Source organism: Dermacentor silvarum, chromosome 4 (genome assembly GCF_013339745.2).
Source record: "Dermacentor silvarum isolate Dsil-2018 chromosome 4, BIME_Dsil_1.4, whole genome shotgun sequence".
Classification (NCBI taxonomy): Eukaryota; Metazoa; Arthropoda; class Arachnida; order Ixodida; family Ixodidae; genus Dermacentor; species Dermacentor silvarum.
The window spans coordinates 84,420,411-84,441,261 of record NC_051157.2 but is presented as its reverse complement, the minus strand read 5'-3'; the positions used below and the strand labels follow the sequence as shown (position 1 = coordinate 84,441,261).

Sequence of the window (20,851 nt, the reverse complement as noted above, 5' to 3'; positions counted from 1 at the left end):
TCTCGCATTCTCTTTTCAATTTTTAGCGAGTCGCGTGAGACTTTCATGAATACAAAAAGCGTATACTGCAAACTTTTTAGTGTAATTAAATTGTGTAATCCGAAACAAAGTTATCGTTTCGTGCGTAATACGTATGTTGAGTTCAGGAAAAGGTAAAGTGAACCGACTGACAGTCTGCTCATCTGAATGTTACTGCATTCTTTTTAATGCTTCGTGCGTGTTTCTGTGTGTGTCTTTACGTTTACGGTATCATATTCTGTGATAGTGTGGCCCACTAGCGTGTACCAGCCATGGCGATCAAAGTCACCAAACAACAGCACAGCCCAACGTTGTACAGCGGTCGACGAAGGAATCACTGGCTCCCAGATTGCGCGGTTTTACCAAAATCAAGTGGTGTTCATTACCGGTGGAACCGGCTTCGTAGGAAAGGTGAGTAATCATTGCTTGAGATTTGGACACCTGTTGCTGATGTCATCGCTTCCCTGGAGTTGGCCGATGGTCTGACAAGCTATGGGCTGATAACTTTACAGCGAAACTATTAGCCTCTAGGTGGTCGGGAATTTTTCGTGGCATGCTCACCCAAAAAACGGCAGCTCGAAAGGTAGTTTGTGTTTCAGTTTCTGCTCAACATACTTAAGTTTTCTCATATATTTGAATAACAATCAGGCTGTATGTAAACCATACGTCACGAATTTTCTGACACAATTTACTTGGAGAAATTCAATTAGTTCAATAACGCACTTGCTCCAGGTGGAGGGCCCAAAAACAAACGGTAGCTGGGAGCCTTTGGCGCTTGTGTTTCCGCTTAACAGAATTACGTTTTCTCGCATATTCGAATTGCAACCCGATGCTATCATGTCATGCAGGTTGTGTGTAAGTAGTACTTTAAGATTTGTCTGACGAATTTTACTTTGAGAAATTCGATTACTTCAATAACGCACTTGGATTAGGCGGAAGGCTTACAAGAATAAGTATGTATGCTGTGCTAACGGTACCGCCACCTGGAGGCCCCTGCCGCTCAGACAGATCTCAAACTGGCAGCTGAGAAAGGGCTTCGTCTTTCAGTTTCCGCGTAACAGATTAATGTTTTATCGTATATTCGAATAGCAATCCAAAGCTATCATGTCTGCAGCTTGTAAGTCGTGCTTTACGCATTCATTTTCTGGGGCAATTTACTTTTAAACTATAATTTAGTTCAATAAGGCACTTGCACTTGGCGGCAACAAAGTTTCACTAATTACCTCCCTAATTATTTACTTTATGGCACATATTGCAACTTACAAATTTTAGCCTGTGAGTTCTTCAGGTGTTTTCATGAGTAATGAATTTCCAGAATGACACCAGTTTGGAGATATGCGCCGTGAAACTCTCCGTAAAAATACGCAGTTGGTCCACCCACCTTTTTTAACAAAACGCTTTTTCGCGTATTCAAGCACCAAAGTAACTGGAACGATTTTTTTTTTAATTCCGCAAAACTTGAAAATGATCACCCTGTATAGCTTGTTATTGGCACTATACGATCGCTAAAAGACCAGCGATAGCAGAATGGCGTGCACACAGTGTTTGAGTGGTCTGTCGTGGCGAAAATTCTCTTTCCTCTTTGCCATTCATACATAGCCTAAAAGCCCACGAAACTACAGTTATTCATTTCCGAGCTTAAAGTGGTGGATTTAAGCTTGACAATTTGTGCAAAAGTAACATTGCCTCTCTTTTATTAAGCAGCCACCTGCGAAATGACCCGGAACGCATGCATTTTTGTGATGTAGTTCGAGAATTTCGCAATAATATTCTAACATGGCGTTACCAAAATGCTGTGTGTAAAATCGCATTGCTGGTCATGTTAACACGGGTAAAGCTAAACGACAGATGCCGTTAAGCAAACTGCTTATAACCGTGATTTCCTAGCAACGCTCTACAAATAAGTGCATGATGTGATATATACCGGGCATATACGTCAACATGGTGCATCCGTTGTGATCATTCATAGCCGGAACAACTTGACAGGACACCTGCGCGCTTATAAACCTCGAACCTGCACCATACATACTATTTTGCATCTGAGTTAGGTTAATGATTACGTTTCCGCTTTTCATCGGCTTTCTCCTTGTGTCATGCAACAGAACAGCATTTCAACATGCGTTCAAACGTAACCCTATTATTCAGGCTTTTGGTACAAAAGGAGCGGGTCACCGAAGCCTCTATCGATAGTGCCAGCTCGACAACCGCCTTTTCGTAACTTTTATTCCTTTTTTTTCTTTTCCTTTGTATGGACGCTCATGTTTCAGGTTCTCTTAGAAAAACTGCTGCGATCTTGCCCCGGCCTGAAGCGGGCCTACCTTCTCGTGCGCAGCAAGCGCGGGGAAAAGCCACAGGCCAGGCTCGAGAAGATGTTCAGTTCTCAGGTGAATACTACTAATCATTATAGTAATCTGAATCTAGATGCCTACAAGACGCACGCTGTTCTTGGGCAACCAAACCGCCCCCCAAAAATGTGGCCAGCTTGCACTATAGTGGTGCAAGGCTGGAATAAACAGCGGAGCTGGGGATCGACCTAGCTTCTTTCAGGTTTTACTAGGCTTGGCTAAGTTTTCCTAGGAAATGCTAAGTACTGCTAGGCACGGTATTACGAATCGGCTCGCTGCCGCCGCGACGCGCTTCAAGATGAGTGACTTCTTCGGGTGTCCGGATCTTCTTTGGTCGTCCCGTGTCAAGGCTACATGTACTCACCCACAGAGTCAACGAGAGTTCTGCCGCCGTCGTGGTGGCTCCGAGCTTTATCTACCCCGCTATGTCACGGCCAAGCTGCTGCCTCTTCACTTGCTGGGCCATGGCTGGTCGAAACCTGCCGAGCCGCCGCCAGAGGCGCCTGCTGCAGTCACGGACACCACGCGCGTTGGGCGCGAACGCGGGAAAACGGGTAAACGCGAATGGCGTCGGCAGCTGCAGCTCTGCGTGTTGCCTCGTTGGTGCTGCTACAAGTTATCTCTCTCCCTCGCTCTCTTTTTCTCTTTCTCTCTCCGGAGCATAGCACGCGCCGCGCACATGCTCTCCTTCCCTCTCCTTAACAATAACATTCATGTCAATGCAACATGTGCACGGCACGAAGAAGAGGCGAAGCACACGCCGCTCCGCGAGGTGGTTGCTAGGCAACGCTCTCGCTCAGCGACGGGGTTTTTCGGGTTCAGCAGACACATTACGCCCAGCTTAAACAGCTCCGCTGTTAAAAGGTTGTAAACATTTAGTAACTGGTGCAGTCACCCAATTTACCCCTCATTAGTATACCCCATTTCGGGCTGTTTACTACCCCGGATAGTCCCGACTTATAGTAAGTGCTGTCCTTACTTTACTCATTATTAATTAATTATTAAATTTCATACCCCAATGAATTACATGGCGGAAGCAGGAGATCACATCAAGGCACAACATGTAAAATCAAGTAAAAACACAATGCATCAAGCAAAACCAATGTAACAAAGCAAATACCCAAGGAAGGGCGTTATGAATGTGGCAAATAAAGTTCCGTAAGATTAGTCAACTCAGTTATTGTGCGAGGAAAAATGAGATAAGTAATAAGTTTTAGCAAAACATCGAGTTATTGCGTGGGCCTGATACTGCGCACGTCTTGCAGCCAAGGGTGTTAAATAGCTAGTGCTTGCTCTAACGCTACTATCCGGTTAAGAAGTAGGTTCAGAAACTCAAGGATGTTCTTCCTTCTTCGATGTTCAAGTCACGCGGTGTCATTGAGTATCATAAGCTCTGTAGAAGAATCGTAATTTTATGTAATATGGCGAGGATCCTATCTGTCGTGAAATTAAAGTGATAAGTGATCCACACACCAAAGTTTCAACCTAATTTACTTCCTTTTGTAGATGTTCGAACGCCTCAAACAAGAGCAGCCAGACGCTCTTCAAAAAGTGACAGCGCTGTCAGGAGACCTCTCTGAGCCAAACTTGGGACTGAGTGCGCATGATCAAGCCACCTTGGTAAATAGCGTCACCGTCGTCTTTCACTCAGGTGCCACGGTCAGGTTTGATGAACCTCTCAGGCAAGTACAGAACCAATAAGCGTTGTTTATTTTTTGTAGCACAATTAAAACTGGTTTGGCCAGATATACCCGATTGATAAAACACATGGAGGATGACGAGCAACCATCACTCCATAGGAAGAGCTGTATGGCGGCCGCTGTTTATGGATAAATTATAAACGAAATGACATATCGTAGGCAAATCTGTCCAAAGGAATTCGCCTCTCGAGCGAGACAAGTTTTCCGGATAGTCCTACGAGCATTGATTGATTTATGTCATCATCAGTAGCAGTAGGTGTCTGTTTTTATGTCCACTGAAGGACGAAGGCCTCTCCCAGCGATGGCGAATTACTCCAATTGATTTATATGTTTATTTCTATTGTCCTGTGCACCCATTTTTTTACGTTTTGTTACATAGTGCCATATGTTATGGTTCCTCTCCGACCCACTGCACCACGCCTAACGCTTGGAGAGGCATTTACAAACGCTTGTTAATCAAGGAGTACAGGTAATTGAGGAGTACAGTAGGCATAGGTGAATATCTTGGGAAATATCTACAGATATTCCGCAGCTACCTTAGTTCTCCGCAAGAAAAGCAGGAAATTAGCTATGAAGAAAGGGGTCAGGAAAGGAGACACAATCTCTCCAGTGCTATTCACTGCATGCTTAGTAAATGTATTCAAGCTATTAGACTGCGAAGACTTGGGAGTGAGGGTCAAAGGCGAACATATAAGCAACCTTCAGTTTGCAGATGACATTGTCCTGTGCTGCAACACTGGAGATAAATTGCAACAGATTATTGAGAACCGTAAGCGAGAAAGTGCAAGAGTTGGGTTGAAGATTAATATGCAGAAGACAAAAGTGATGTTCAGTAGCCTGGTAGGGCAATAAGAATTCAGGATCGCCAGTCAGCCTTTAGAGTCTGTACAGAAGTACGTTTATTTAGTTCAATTACACACAGGCGACCCCGACAATGAGAAGGAAATTTACAGAATCAAAATGGGTTGGAGCGCATACAAAGGCATTACCAACTCGTGACTGGGAGCTTACCACTCTCGTTGAAAAGAAAAGAGTACAATCATTACATTCTACCGCTGCTAACATATGAGGCCGCAACTTGGGGTTTATCAGAGAATCTCGAGAACAAGTTAAGGACCATGCAAGGAGTAATGGAATGAAAAACCTTAGGCTTACGTTTAGAGACAGGAAGAGAGCGGTGTGGCTCAGAGAGCTAGCAAACGGGGATAGTCGATATTCTAGTTGACGTTAAGGGAAATAAATGGATCGTGGCAGGCCATGTAATGAGTAGGGTAGATAAGCGGTGGACCATTAGAGTTAAAGAATGGGTACCAATAGAAGGGAAGTGCAGTCGAGGACGGCAGAAAACAAGGTAGGGTGATGAAATTAGGAAATTTGCAGGCGCAAGTTTAAATCAGCTAGCACAAGACAGATTGCTGGGATAGGTCTTCATCTTGCCGTGGACACAAAAATAGGCTGATGATTATGATTTTGGTGATGATGATGATTCTGAAATGGTCTATTCGCAAATTCCAGTGGGAATTGCGCTAATTCGCCACATGATCGACACGAGTATAAGGATCAGTGTTGTGAAATGTTTTCATTTCAGGAAAGCTGTTGAATTCAACGTGCTGGGTACAAGGCGTGTTTTGGACCTTTGTAAACAAATGCCAAATCTTTGTGTAAGTTACAACCCGGTTAGCTCTTTTTCTCATTATAGCGACTCTGTCATGGTCGCTAGTCGAACGCCTTTCATAACTTTTTAATGAAAATGTTCATGGTTCTCGTACTCGTTGGTGCAGTACGCTGTTCGTGTCACGTTATTTTGTTCTTTTGTTTACATACTTGAACTGGACCTCTAAATTTCTTCTAGGCTCTCGTGCATGTATCAACGGCATATTGCAACTGTGATAAGCAAGACGTGCTTGAGGTCATATATCCACCGCCTTTAGGAGTCGAAAAACTTATTCAAGCAACTCAGTAAGTACACAAGATCTCAGTTTTGTGATCAACATTCCAGCTGTTTTAATTCGTGCATTTAGGATCAGAAAATGTTTTCATATATCTAAAATACTTCTTTATCCAGCACTATTGTTGAACGGAGATGTTTGATTTAAATACTCGCAGTCTTACTGACACTGTATCATTACTCACTTAGAACTCTTAGATGCATATAATCCGCCGTTCCCTGCTGAAGTTGACACAATCCAGAAAATTGCGTGCGGGCCGCAGTTAAGCTAGATGTCTGAGATTCATAGGAAAATATTAATCTTAAAAGGAGTTTGCGGGGTGGTTTGTGCGTGTTACTTAGAAGGAAAAGAGCTCCTGGTAGTGCTGCTTTTGTTCTAAGTATTAAGGTATAGGGTGAGACTGAGAGGTGGTATTTAAGAATGCCACCTCTCAGAGGTGGTATTCTTAAATCGGAGGAGTCGTTGACAGGCTGACGCTTTTTGACGCGAAATCATCAAATGGCTCATTGAGCGAAAAAGCCCGCATCTGTAGCAGCGAAACGCAGCTAAATTTCCATTGGCTGCGACGCGCCGTTACCTGCGCGCCTCGGCGGAGCAGAACGGGCAAAGAAGAACATCTGCTGCAGAGATAGCACACCAGGTGCGGCGAGACGGGAGAGGGCATCGCCGCGACGCCACGTCGGACGTCGGTGACATGCGGCGTCCTTGATTTCTCAGCAATATTGTCCAAATCAGTCTGGTCTACAGCCAACATGCTAACGTAGAAACCGTACAAAAAATTCACCGACGATTACGATACTCCTTAATGCGAAATCTATACTGTTTTTTATATGCATGTTTTCGCTATACATGTTTTCATTTCGCGATATATCGGCTGGCGCGGACAATCTGTCTCGCACGGCACTTTGTAAACGGAGCGAAGTGTGGCGCGACTGCCTCACTAATCTGGAGATCGCGAGAGTCAGCGCGTGCACGGGTGACGCGTGGGCGCGACTCACAGTAGCCGCACACATACCTCCCGGACGACGTGCGCTGCTCTGGCGCCATCTCCTAGCCATAATCGCCGCACTACGTTTTTCTTCTCACGCTTTCGCCATAGTTTCCTCCACCGCTTTGCGCCTCATGGTTCCGCTGCACCCTCCTCCTCCGCTTTCCTCATCTCGTCTTTCATCGCCCGGGGCCTTCGCTCTTTCATCCTTCGCTGCGCTCGTTCGCTCGGTTACGCCCACGCTGACGCTCGCCGCAGCAACTGGCGCCTAGAGAGTACGCTCTAAAAACATAACCCGCACTAATTTAAACGCAAAACTCGATAACCTACTCCGCAGCAAAATTCGAAGGCCCGCTCAGCGGTGTTCTATTGGACATTTATGCTTTCGCATTCACGTCATAAAAAGTGCTTAGATGTCCTCGGCCTAATGAGATAATGTCTTAAATATTTATTCAACTTCTCAGGTATTATAATTAGATGAAAACTGCCAATGAGAAAATTGTAGAGCAGCATGAGACACTCCCGATACAGCTTTTTTGCTGCTCAATACGTGCTACATAAAAGTGTTTTTTTTTCCGAGCGTGAAAGAAGCCTGCGAATACACCCTAAATTGCCGCGCGACTGGCCCGGAAAAGCACTTTTATGTAGCAGGTATGGAGCAGCAAAAAGCTGTATCGGGAGTTTCTCATGTTGCTCTACAATTTCCTAATTGGCAGTTTTCGTCTAATTATAATAATCTTAGAAATTGATTAATTAATTAAGACTAACCATCTCGTTAGGCGGAACGCAAAAAATTATCTGAGTATCTCCAAGCGACGGCTTAACATTACCTTGGCTCTGTCTAGCTACGTAGCCATTTGCATATTTTAAAGTTAGGCCCAAGTTAGGTGAGACGTCCTATATATTTCTTGAAAGCCAAAGATATGCGTTCTCCAAAAAAACGCAAAACCAGACAATTTACATTGTGCACCATCACCTTAATCTTCAACAGGTCAAACGGGAAAGGTTCCGTGGACATGACGGAAGAGTGTTTGTATGGGCATCCAAACACATACACCCTGACCAAGAGTGTCGTCGAATCTCTGCTGCTGGAAGAACGAGGTGACATTCCCGTTGCTATTGTGCGGCCTTCCATCGTCACTGCCTCGATAAAGGAGCCACTTCCGGTGAGATGAAGACCATCTCTACTCATATCGAAAGAAAAAATTGTCGCAGTTTCACCAGAAAGGCGAAGCACCAATTGCGATAGCAAATTAGTAGAGAGCTATACGGAGTAAGGATAGTAGTTTTATCAGCTGTATAAACTTGGACATTCAGCAGCACCAGCAACGCGCAGAACTGTTACCGACGCCGTCGGCGTTTTGCCCGCGTTCGCACCGAACGCGCAGGGCGTTTTTATATGAATACGTATTTTGTGCCGCAGCTAAACGTCGCCTCCCCTCCCTCCCTCCCGTCCCCCCACACCCTTTCGCGCGACGGAAAAAGTTGCGTTTGCTCTCTATATATGGAAAGGAGGAAAGAGACGCTTAATTCTGCAGCCCTTCAGGGAGAACGGCGCCGAACGCGCGTTTGCTCTCCGACGTGCCTTCGCTACCCGTGAAAGCGCGCGTCCCTCGCGGCCTTTCACTCGCACATACAGCTCCCGGAGTGCGGCGACGATTTAATCGCTGTAGACGTCATACGGAACCTCACGGCGACGGCGACGGCGACGGCGACGACGACGGCGACGCCGACGGCAGAAATCTGCTTTGGAGTGTCCATATAATTGCTATCGCAATAAAACGCTTCGACTTCAACGTACTAGTTGTCTGGTATTATCTGTATGCATTTGTTCACAGTGATGACCAGTTTTCTAGAGCTACATTTAACATTGTTAGGGCTCCGTGCGGGGCTACCGAAACACTAAGACATTTAATATTGGGCTGCTGCTCCTTCAGTACGCAGCAGTCTGCAGTTTACACTTTACAGAGAATACTTTGCGTGCTACTATGCTTATCAAGTGCTACAATGAATGGCATTATAATTCCCGTTGGTCGTGCGCCAAACCGTGATCAAGCACACATAGTCCTCCTATCATTTTCGAAGGTGACAGATCTAGACTCCCGATTATAGCCTGCAATGTTGCTATAATTTTGTGTTAACTTTTGAACCACTTGCCGGACGTTAAGTGCCGCCCGATGAGTTTGTGACGCGCATGCATGTTTTATTCTTGTGTTGTTCTTCGCCCCCGTCCTCCCTTTTCTTGGTTATTTTCTCTTCCTCTTAACATCTCACCTCCTGTTCTTCATTCATTATTCTTTTTCTATGTAACTTTTCACTTCTTGAGCCGGCAGGCGTTGTTCCCCTCCTGGTGCCAGTTGCCAGCTAGCTCTGCTCCTCTTCTCTGTGATTGTTTTTATGTATGCAAACCGAATAAAAATGTCAAAAGAAACATCGAAATCTGTACTTATTTAGTTATCATGTCATGATGTGAGAAGTGAAATGTAAAACGCCATCACGATCCGCCTTTTCTAGCAGGGGCCGGTTTGGATGAATTGGGGGATCATTTCGGCTGGCAAATTAACGGACCTACGCCCCTTTCTGCAGGCGCGCTTGGGCCCAGTAAGGAGTTAAAAATCTTGATGTTTTCGATAATTAAGTGCTTATCTCAAATAAATATTAGACTGGCAGCTGACTTTACTGCAAGACGACAGGCACCAAAGGACATCGCTCGGTGTTCAACTTTGGCAACTCAGCAGCAAGGGACTAATATTTTTTTTTTTTACCGGTGGGCGAGAAGTGCTATACGATGTGCGTCAAAGGTGCAAGCTTTTCGCGCAAGCTAAATAGGATTGGTTACCTGGCCGATTTCGCGAAGTCACTGTTATTGATGTTACCTGACAGATCTAGCATTACCTGAAACCTTGTGCCAGCGCTTGCCTGTTTCAGGGGACTGTCGGCAAAACACTTTGAGCGCTTGAATGAAGAGATTCGAACCTGGCGATTCAACTGACACTTTTCTCCTTGTACTTTTTCTTTATTTTAAGGGTTGGGTAGACAATTATAACGGCTGCACCGGACTTCTTGTCGCGGTAAGTACTGACAAAAACGTTTCGCTCTTTCTCGTAGTAAGCAATGTAAAACATGATCCTGTATTCAAGCAAAACAGTCCGCGTCATGCCGACTCTGTCAACGTCACAGTAAGGAAAATGCTGACCTCTGATATTTTTGCGTACATTTGCAGATAGGGTTGGGACTGCTGCAATCATTGTTGATGGAGAAGAAGTGCGTAGCTGACGTCATTCCGGTAGACGTCGTGGCCAATATGCTAATATGCGCTGCTTGGCACACTGCCGCGAAGAGGTGAGCATCGTAAGGTGGTGCGCACTTAGCTTGTTTCCCGATCACGGCAGCTATAGTGATCACCAGACGGTTGGCACGTACCGAGTCATTTTGCGCATTGGTTAATGTTGAACAAACGAAGACAATCGCAAAGAACACTAGATCAATAAACTGCAGATAAACAGCAGATCAAGGAGACTTATTAGAATCAAAGAGATTCGTAGCAAACAATGTTGCATGTAGATTTGTTGTATACCCATGAAAGCTAACGGCGTTCGATGAATTGTGGGCAAGAGTGCTCTAAACTCCAATTCTCAGTTCATGCCTTTCAATCATTTCCAGTTAACCCTGCAGGACGTTTTTTTTTATTAATTTCAATTCATAATACGCGTATTACATAGGGGGAAGATGCATGAAATAATGCGAGCTTAGCGCTTTACAGAAAAGAAAAAGAGCTATACGTAATTACGACATCTAGAAAAATGCATAAGTAAAACAATACAAAGTACATTGACCAGTGAAAAATAGAGGTAAAACACAAAATTGACTGAGAAGACATAAATTAAGTGCATTAAACAGATACAATATACAAGGAAAAGAAGTAAAACGAAGGTCTTGCTCAGAAACTGCATAAGTTGTCAACTTAACAAATAAGTACGATATGAATACACCTATACAATGTACAGGCAAAACGGTAAAAGAAATGATCAATACAAGTAATATACAGGGTGTTCATTTTTAAGTTTTACGGAATTTTTAGAAATCGCCTGAGGCAGGTAGCATAATTCTTATCCCTGAGTTGGGTTATTCGAGGAGGTGGACATTAGTCGCACGAGAAATTGAAACGCGTATTCCACTAGTTAACAAAAATTCATTAATAAACTTCTTAGTTAATTACTTCACGACACACATTGAATTTACGAATTGTAGCCGGTGAACTTGTTAGGCATATCCACTCGGAATGAATTTTAAGAATGACACCAGCTTGGAGATATGCGCCATCAAACTCGCCGTAAAAATGCACTGTTTTTCCCCTTACTTTTTTACCAAAATGTTGTTTCATACATTGAAGCTCAAAAGTAAATGGAACGCCCATGTATTTCGTCCCACACTTCGGGAAATAATATCTCAAAACGTGTGTCATCCTGGAAATTCATTTCAAGTAGATACGCCTTGCAAACTCACTGGCTACAATTCATACGTTGCAATATGTGTCGTAAAGTAATTAACTAAGAAGTTCACTAGTCAATTTTTGTTAATTAGTTGAATATGTGTTTCAGTTTCTCGTGCTACTAATAATGTCCACCTCTTCGAATAAACCAGCTCAACGATAAGAATTATGCTATCTGCCTCAGGTGATCTTAAAGGTGGCGGTCCCACTCTGGCGGCACGAGCCCCCCGTTTTCAGTACTTTTGGAGCAACCGTGGCGGCTCTTCTACTTAGGATATAAAGTTGTCGTATATACCAGTAAAAGCTTAATGCTTGTAGATTCCAACTATATATAATATAAAGAAATTGATTAATGTGATTTAGAAATAAATGTTCAAGAACAAGCATGAGATACATTGTTTTTGCGAGCTCAGTTGTGACCATATTTAGAAAGAACTACCGCATTTACTGCATTGAGGCTTCCTCTGTAGCTTTAGGACATATTTATCTATTTCCTAGACGCAGAAAAATAATGTTGAATTTTTTACTTTTTGGATAATTTGCTTTTGAAGATTGCCAAATACAATCTTATGTTGTAAACAGCCCGGCAACTACACGCTCAAGGAAGCTAAACTTTGGATAAATTAGAGTTCAAGGAATTTCCGTTTAGGAAGGAAGATTTCATTCATGTACCTGTATTAGTTATAAAACGCAGCTTCGTAGCTTTAGTACCTTCCAGCAAAAATTTGCAAAAGTAGAACCAGAATTCTAAATATTGCTTAATTTCGGTCGCATTATTGGGAAAATTAACAAAGGTACATGAATTAAATTTTGCGTCCTGAATTGAAATTCCTTGAACTCTAATTTATTCAAAATTTAGCTTCCTTGAGCATGTAGTTGCCGGGGAGGTTTACAACAGAAGGTTGCGATATTTGGCAATTTCAAAAGCAACTTATACAAAAAGTAAAAATTAGCAATATTTTGCTGCGTCTAGGAAACAGATAATTATGTCCTAAAGCTACAGAGCAAGTCGCAATGCAGTACATGCGGTAGTTTCTTCTAAATATGGTCACAACTGAGACCCAGTTCGCAAAAGCAATATATCTCATGCTTGTTCATGAACATTTATTTCAAAATCACATTAATCAATTTCTTTTATTATATGAAGTTGAAATATACAAGCATTAAGCTTTTTATGGTATATACGACAACTTTATATCCTAAGTAGAAGAGCCGCTACGGTTGCTCCAAAAGTATTGAAAACGGGGGCTCGTGCCACCGGAGTGGGACCGCCACCTTAAAAATTCCATAAAGCTTCATTTTGAACACCCGGTATATATACACAGAACAACACAAGAAGAAGCGTTAAAATAGTACATGATGAATAATTACACGTAACTGTTGCGTAGAAGTTGCTGAAAAATTACGAAATCGGTTTGAGTGGCAATGTGTGATGGCGGGTTATTCCATGCAACTATTGTTTGGGGAACGAAGGAGTTAGCATAATGAGCTGGGCGACAAGTTATGCGTTTTATCTTGAAGATATGGTCTGTGCGTGGATAGGAAGGCTGTCGCTGGTTCGAAGATCCGGTGAAAGTATGGATGATGATAAAGCTTGTGCAGCAGCGAAAGGCGGGCAATTCTGCGGCGATGAGAAGTCGTCAAGCTGAGCGCCAGCTTTTAGTGCTGACATGCTAGTATAGGATGAAAATGAAACAGACCGCGCGGTTTTGAAGCGGTTCGATATCTTGGGTGATATAGGTTTGGCAAGGATCCCAGATAGCTGATGCATACTCGATTTTGGGGCGTATTAATGTGATGTACGCTAGTCGGTGTAGTTTAGCTGGAACATGCTTAAGGTTGCGTTTGAGGAGGCCTAATGAGCGGTTAGCTGATGCCAACGTCCGGCGGATGTGATGATGCCACATTAGATCAGACTAAGTGAACACCAATGTGCTTATATGAAGTTGTAAGTTCGATTATGTTGTTATATATTACGTAGGATGTTGGAATACGGGTGTTGCGCCTATTAAAGGATAATAACTTCGTTTAAGCTGCATTAAGAGTCATCAACCATGTTGAGCACCATGGATTAATTGCGTTAACATCGATTTGAAGAATCTATTTCTCATTGTCACATGAAATTATTCGATATATTACGCAGTCATCGGCGAATCACGGGTTTTCTATATTACAAACCCGTGATCATCTTCTTGGTGTACCAGAGCAAGATTATTGCAACTGTCCACAATATTTTCATTCCGCTTATTTTACCATATCTTGACCGTGCACTTTCGATTTTTATGAAGATATTTTTTTTTTGCTATGTACATGTGAAAGTATCCTGGTTTAGTCGCTTCACTGTGATGAGTCTTGCAGACCGAAGCACATCGAGGTGTACCACTGCACGAGCGGCGCCCTGAAGCGACACACGTGGGCAGATCTGACTGATTTAGCGCAGCGAATTATTCTGCGACACCCACTGCCAAATGCGATCCGTTTTCCCAAGTTCCAAGGGACCAACAGCCAACTGTTGCACAGCATCAATCTCTGGTGCCTGCATTACCTGCCAGCGTGCGTCGTAGACCTGGTCTTGCAGCTGCACGGACAGAAGCCGAGGTTGGTACCACCAACACTCCCGCATGGTCAACATGGAGAAAATGGAAGGCCACTGTAAATAAGATCTTTCAAACTAACATGTAGGGCAATTAAGGTGTCCAGCCAGCTTTAGCCAAAGCTCTTCAGCGAAAAAGAAAGCGATTGAAAAACGCGGTGCAAGACACGATATTAAGACCTGTGGTGTTTGGTCGTCAGAGGTCAGACGTCCTAATACCATAGGTCTTATAATTGTATCTTGCATCATACTTTTTAAATCTTTTTTTAACAGCTTGGCTAAAGTTAGTAGGGACGCCCTTTATACCATACGTCTCCTTGGCTGGCATCTTTGTTAGAAAGCTGCTCTCCATTATAATGCGGTGGCAATGAAACTTGACAGACCATTCATTCGTCCGAAAAATTTCTCGTCACAGATTCGAATTTAAGTTAACCGAATCCCTACGCCTAGTATTTTCTGCTTCGGCGAGAATACGAGTAACTTTCTCAACACATCTTCGGTGCCAAGTGATCATCAACGAGCTGCTCCTCATGTATTGCCTCAGGCTTTTGCACTCTACTGCTCCTTGCAACAGAGAAAGAGCACGCGAGAGGGAAGGAAGGAGAAAAGGAAGGAAGGTTTGCTAGATTTTGCCTGGTTTGGGGAGGGGATGGGGGAGCGAAAAGCTGACAGTTCAATGACACGCATTAGACAAAGCGCAAGTGTATCTGCAGTCGGGCACTTAAGTCTGCCGCCTTGCGGTACTCTAAAAGAGCTCGTCGTGTGGCTTTCTGGGCTGATAAGCTATGACGCAAGGCTCCAATGATCTTTGCTTGCATGACCTTGTCGGTTGGAGCGGCGTAGATGATCATAACTCTCAATTTTATTACTAAGGCGAAATCCTTGGGTGTCTATGTTGGTGGTGCCCTCGGCGATTACCTTGCGGTGACCTTGGTGAAACGCCGCCGTGATGAAAAATGGCCGACGCCGCAAAGAGTAAAAACATGACTAAAAATGCTCGGATTGACGTCACATATCGCAGGGAGGTTCCTCAAAAGAAAGTGGTGGCTTTAAAGAGAAAATTTAGTACATTTCGGGCTGGGTGCGAATCGAACCCGGACCTCCACTCTGCGAAACCAGCACGCTTCCCTGAAGTCACGGCTGCTCCACAATTCTGGCTTACTAAACCTGTGCCCAGTGCATGCCTGATTGCACACGTCACGTGATCAGAGAGACGCGCTCGTGCCACTGCTCACGCGTCTTCGTCGTCGTCTTCTTCCGAAGCTGGCTCCGATGCCGCTGATCATGCTAGCGTTTCCGTACTGCCCCTCTCGCTCGCGCCACTACACGCGCGCTCGTCATCGTCTTCTTCCAGAGCTGGCAGGCTTTCGCTTTTACGTTTTACAAACGTGTAACACTTGCTTACTTTTCATTTCTGTAAAAAACGGCCTACCTGCTAATACACAAAAGAAAATGTCGCTACGCAACCACAGCTGGACCAATATTACCAAAAGCAACCATGACAAGGATGTAGATTGACTAGATACATTAAAATTGAATCCACTCCCACCTAACACCGCTAGAACCGCTCGAATTCAAGCACACGAAAAATTTAATATTAAATATACGCCGTTGTCTGCTACTGCTTAAAAAAGTGCAATAGAAAGTGACGACATAAAAACTGAGCTAAAGGCGCCTAATTTACATATATTGTCTGGTGCTTTGTACTGTAGCATGTGAGTGTACGCGTATGATGCGAAAACACGTACTTGTGCTTGGTACTTTCGAATGCTTATTATGGCTGTTGTTCTTTTAACTTCTGAGTCTTAAACATTTGGCCGAAGTACGATGAAAAATATTTAGTACTACAGCTAGCACTTCTGCAAAAAAGCAGTTTTTTAACACGAAAGTGTTTTATGCCGGGGTCCACCAAGACTTCACTGACGTATTTCCGTCACGGAAATACGTCATACGGAAATACGGAATGACGTTCTTACAATGTACACGAACATAATACAAAGAAAGAAACCAGAAGAAAAAGTTCCACAAACATGCAAAATTTGGAAATCGAACCCACGACCTCTCGGTCCGCGACGATAGATCGCCGAGCGTTTAACCCATTGCGCCACAAACGCATTTGCAGAGAGCTACACAGACGCGCCTTATATATCTAACACTCCTCCGTGTACCCGCACTCTTGCTCGGGGCGGTGCCGCCGCCTACGAGCAGAAAAGAGAAGTACTGCCTTATGACACTAACGCGCACCGACAGTGAACGCTTCGGTGGTCTCAGCACTACGACGCCTCAATGCCAGCATTCGAAGGGACGCTGGCATCAAGAAGCACTACCAACGCTACCTAGGTGGCGTTCACCGTACTCAGCACAGCGGAGCGTGGCCTCCGCAATTAGCTCTGAAAATGTTTCTGAAGTTGATCGCGGAGGCTGCAATTACGACGCGCTGTACGCGCTGATTTGACTCGCTGACGATTCAGTTACGTGCTTTGTCTTGCGCGTTGTATTAGTGTGTCAGTTACGTGCTTCGTCTTTCGCGTTGTGCTAGCGTGTGCAGCGTAGTGCAGCTTCCATATGCACGACGGTTGCTCATGGTCATCGACGTTGGTAGTCGTGATGGAGGAGACGTGCCACCAGGCGTCAGCGTGGGTGCATCAACGCCTAAGGGCGCTTTAGCCACAAAACACCAATAGACATTATATATCAATGTGCAATAAACATTACACTACTTCTGTGAATACACGTTTCACTTTCGTGTTCTATACCGATTCCTATATAAGAGGGATCAACCACATTTTTTTTCAAACATGCGCTGTTTAACTTTCGTTGATAATATTGTATTATGAAGGCAATATCTTTAATAGCTTCATTGGCTTTGAATGATTGGCTTAGCAGTGCAGGAGAGTAATTTTCTCTAAATACTGGAAGACTGGTTCGACACGAATGTGTTGAATGCTGGCGTTAAGAAATCTAAGGCAGGGTTTTTTTTTTCGCCCCACAAAATAAAATAACTGTCAGCCCTTCCACTGGGGTGGAGATGGAAGACCAGCGAAGCTGTACTATGGTAGGAATTAAGTATTTCCAATTATGACTATTAAGATGTGATGGTGTAATTGGTTATTTCAACTACTAAAGATTGAGAAATATATATGATCGGGTGTCTTCATTTATTTAGTGACCCCAGAGACCATGAACTTATGGTCGCTACGGTACACCGCCATGTGGTGTACAGCAAAGGTTGGCATCTTCTTCATAAACACGTCACCAACGCCGCGCGCGTTCGGTGCGAACGCGGGAAAAACGGCGCCGCCGTCGACAACAGTTCTACGCGTTCTTTGTGCGACCGCACACTACCACCGTCAAAACGCTGGCATGAGCAAGCGCGCCAGCAGCAGCGAGCGAAAGTTCATGCGGTCTATCGCTTCAGCGGAAACTGAGCGGCGAAAGCACAGCGCATACAAAGGTAGGAGCCGTGTTGCAGATCGTTTTCAAGATACGGTGCGCGCGACCGCCCGGCGCCGCGCGAAGTAGAAGTTGCTTGCAGAGCAGAAGCCGCAACCCCTCCCTCCCGTGCTTCCTTCCGGCTGTCCTCCTTTAGCGTGGGAGATTGAGTCGCCAGTTCCCCTTGCGCCCGGTCTCAAGATACGCATTTGGTGCCGCAGGTAAACGTCGCCTCCCCTCACTCCCTCCCGTTCCCCAACGGCCTTTCGCGCGACGGAGGTGGCGTTTACTTTCCGCCGTGCCTTCGCTCCCCGTGAAAGTGCGTGTCCCTCGCGCGCTTTCACTCGCACATACCCCATACGGCCAATGAGTGTTTTTTTTTTCTAATCCGGAAACGACCATCGAAGATTGAGCCCTTAACAGCTTCACTGTAAGAAATCGGGGTCGCTCGCACTATAGTGTCGCAGGGCTAAAGACACAGCGGAGCTGAACGGTTCCTAACTGGACCTGGCTATACGACGTAATGCCAAGTGATGCTAACTTATACGAGGTGTATAAGCATTTCCTAGTGGTCCGTGACATCGGGGAACGCCTCGCGAAGCACTTGCAGTTCGAGCACCCGTAGGGGAAGCCCGAGCACACGTAAGGGAACACTCTTTCTCTCTCCCGAGCATAGCGCGCGACGTTCCGCGAGGTGGTTGCTAGGCAGCGCAGTGGCAGGCGGCACACATTACGGCCGGCTTAAACAGCTCTGCTGTTAAAAATGTGACCTTACTGTCAGATTAATCTACAGGTAAGAAATCATAGAAACAGTATAGTTTTATTGCGATAGCATTTAGATGGACACTTCACCCGGATTTCTGCCGTCGGCGTCGCCGTTGCCTTGAGGTTCCATATAGATAAAATCTTCGCCGCGCGCCGTATGCCGGAGCGGAAGCGTGCGGGGACGCGCGCTATCACGGAGCACGAACGCACTCAATCTCCCACGGGCAAGCAAGGAAGCGGGAAGCCAGCGCCGAAGGGAGCGGGGGGTGCACTTCTACTCTGCCAACAACCGCGCTCGTCGCTCGCCCGCACCGTCTCTTATCTCCACACGGCTCTGACCTTTGTATGCGCTGTGCATTCGCCACTCAGTTTCCGTTGAAGCGATAGACCGCACGTACCTCGCCCGCTGCGGCGTATGCGCTTGCTGCCAGCGTTTTGACAGTCGTTGTCTGCAGTCATTCAGTGTGATCTATTCATGTTTGTTTGTGCGCGCTCACACCACGCTTGTTCATTCAGTTAGTAATAGTCGGGCCACATTTTCCAATGCACGCTACACATGCAATGTTGCCCAGATCGGCAGTGCAGCGCTACAGGTGTGTCCCTTCGCACGCGCTGCCCACGGGAAGCGCTTCTCATCAACGCCACCGTTTCACATGGGCCTTCTCGTGGTCATCGAGTCTCTCTTCATCTCGGTCTACTTACGCCGCAGCACACCTGCTTACTTAATCAGCTCATGTTTACTACAATTCATATTGCTACCAAAGCCGCTCACCTTACTTCGTATGACATTGCTGTGTTGCTATCGCATTCATTGCTTCGCCCTTAGAGCGAACTGTGACATTTTTGTTAAATCATTAGCAGTGTATCTTTAAATCAATTACTGTCGGACGTCTTTTTAGATTATCTCACTACGAATTCGTCTCAAAGTATAAATTATGCAACACAGCACAGGTATGCACTGCCACATGAAGTAAAGTTGTTGCTGTATCATGTTCTGCGGTGTTCTTACCTAAATTACTCTCGATTTGCGTGGGCGACCACTATCATTACAAACTTAAAACAAATTTCGGTCCTACAAAAAATATTTCTTTGTATTGTTTATAACATACCATACGGACATACAACCATTCAAATTGTCTAACGACCACACAAATATACATGTATTCAGTTTACATACTTTGCAAGTTATAAGGGAATTATATGAAAGACCAAAAACTACCGCTAGACTCTATAGTTTTAGCATCTTTACATTCTTTCAAATCTCCGTATTCCCTCGTTAGAAGTGTTGCCTACTGTACCGACAAATTACGCCTACGAAATTAACAGTTATCAGTTACCAGTGCTTTTAAATGAACTTATGAACCGGAACATTTCCCTTACGAGCATTTCAAATAGACCTCCACGCAGTTATGGTATTGGTCGCCGTGTGACGAGAAAAACTACTAAATTTTGGGCTTTAGTAATACACTCTACATATAAACACGCACGCTACAGTTATCGATTTACTTATCAAGTTTATGTTGAATACAAAATGTTGCGTTTTTTACTTTAATTTACCTTTTGCTAACGTCTTGCCAGCTTTGGATAGTCGGATATGTATTTTTTTTTACCACTGTAGGGCATGCACGGGACCGAATGAAGTGCTTCGTATTGTTTTCGAGTAACTGTTTCTAATTAGGAGAATATGTCTGTTACTGTGAGTGTAAAATATTTGAAGTGCCCTGCTGTTGCCTGCTGTTCAAGGTGTGAGATTTACGTCAAGCGTTTGTCACGTTTTAGTCTCAAGACTTTCCATCAACCTTTATTGATGGGAAATAAAAATATTATGATTGCTATTATTCTAGCTATTATAAACTTGGTATTTTTAGTCGTTCCCACACCCCTTACTCCGTTTTCCTTACATCAGTGCGGTGCAGCTGGCTGGTAGAACGTGTTGAATCAAGGCAAGCGCACCGTGGCTTTCTATCAGTGAATCTCCTCTCCGCGTTCTCTTAAATACTTATCTGCTGTAGGTTCGTCCGCCACTACCAGAATCTTCGCAAAGCCATGGATTCTTTGCAGTACTTCACAACTCACGGCTGGCTGTTCAGGTCCAACAATGCAGTGGCACTTGCACAAGAGCTGTCTGCCACGGATGCGCAGGCAAGTCAATAGGCAAGCTGAAGAGCGTGACAGTCATGAAGGTTCGGTGACACTGCAGTCACATTCCGCGCGGTTCGAACGAATGTAATGTTTTGACATGCTTTGCTAGTTGAATTTTGTTGGCAGGCAACCATATTAAACTGCGAGCAATTAGGTTTTCTAAGGTTACCTAAGAAATATTGTTGTTTCAAGTGGCCAACAGGGACAAGTGCAACTTAAGAGAAACTGAAGGCCCAGTCACCTCCTCTCCTTTCCCGTACTATGAACGTTTGCTCAAATTCATGCAGTCTGTCTACACGGAATACGCTGAATGTCAAAATGCACAGCGGGGAGTGAGAACGCTTTCTGTAGCACTTCGGGTGCTTCAATTCATTGAATAATGCAGTTATTGCTATGCGCATGTCAGCCAGTAATCGAATTATTTCAC

At 44.7% G+C, this 20,851-nt stretch overlaps 1 protein-coding gene across 1 annotated transcript in view; it reads left to right on the top strand.

Annotated features, from left to right (window-relative positions):
• Positions 1-20,446, top strand: part of LOC119448733 (putative fatty acyl-CoA reductase CG5065) — a 117,871-nt gene extending 97,425 nt beyond the window's left edge. The window contains exons 6-11 of the mRNA XM_049665808.1: positions 5,916-6,022; positions 7,992-8,166; positions 10,027-10,071; positions 10,224-10,342; positions 13,851-14,090; positions 20,295-20,446. Coding sequence (XP_049521765.1) covers positions 5,916-6,022; positions 7,992-8,166; positions 10,027-10,071; positions 10,224-10,342; positions 13,851-14,090; positions 20,295-20,436 — 828 coding nt within the window. The 3' untranslated portion in view covers positions 20,437-20,446. The remainder of the gene's footprint in view (positions 1-5,915; positions 6,023-7,991; positions 8,167-10,026; positions 10,072-10,223; positions 10,343-13,850; positions 14,091-20,294) is intronic.
• The last annotated feature ends 405 nt before the right edge of the window (positions 20,447-20,851 follow it).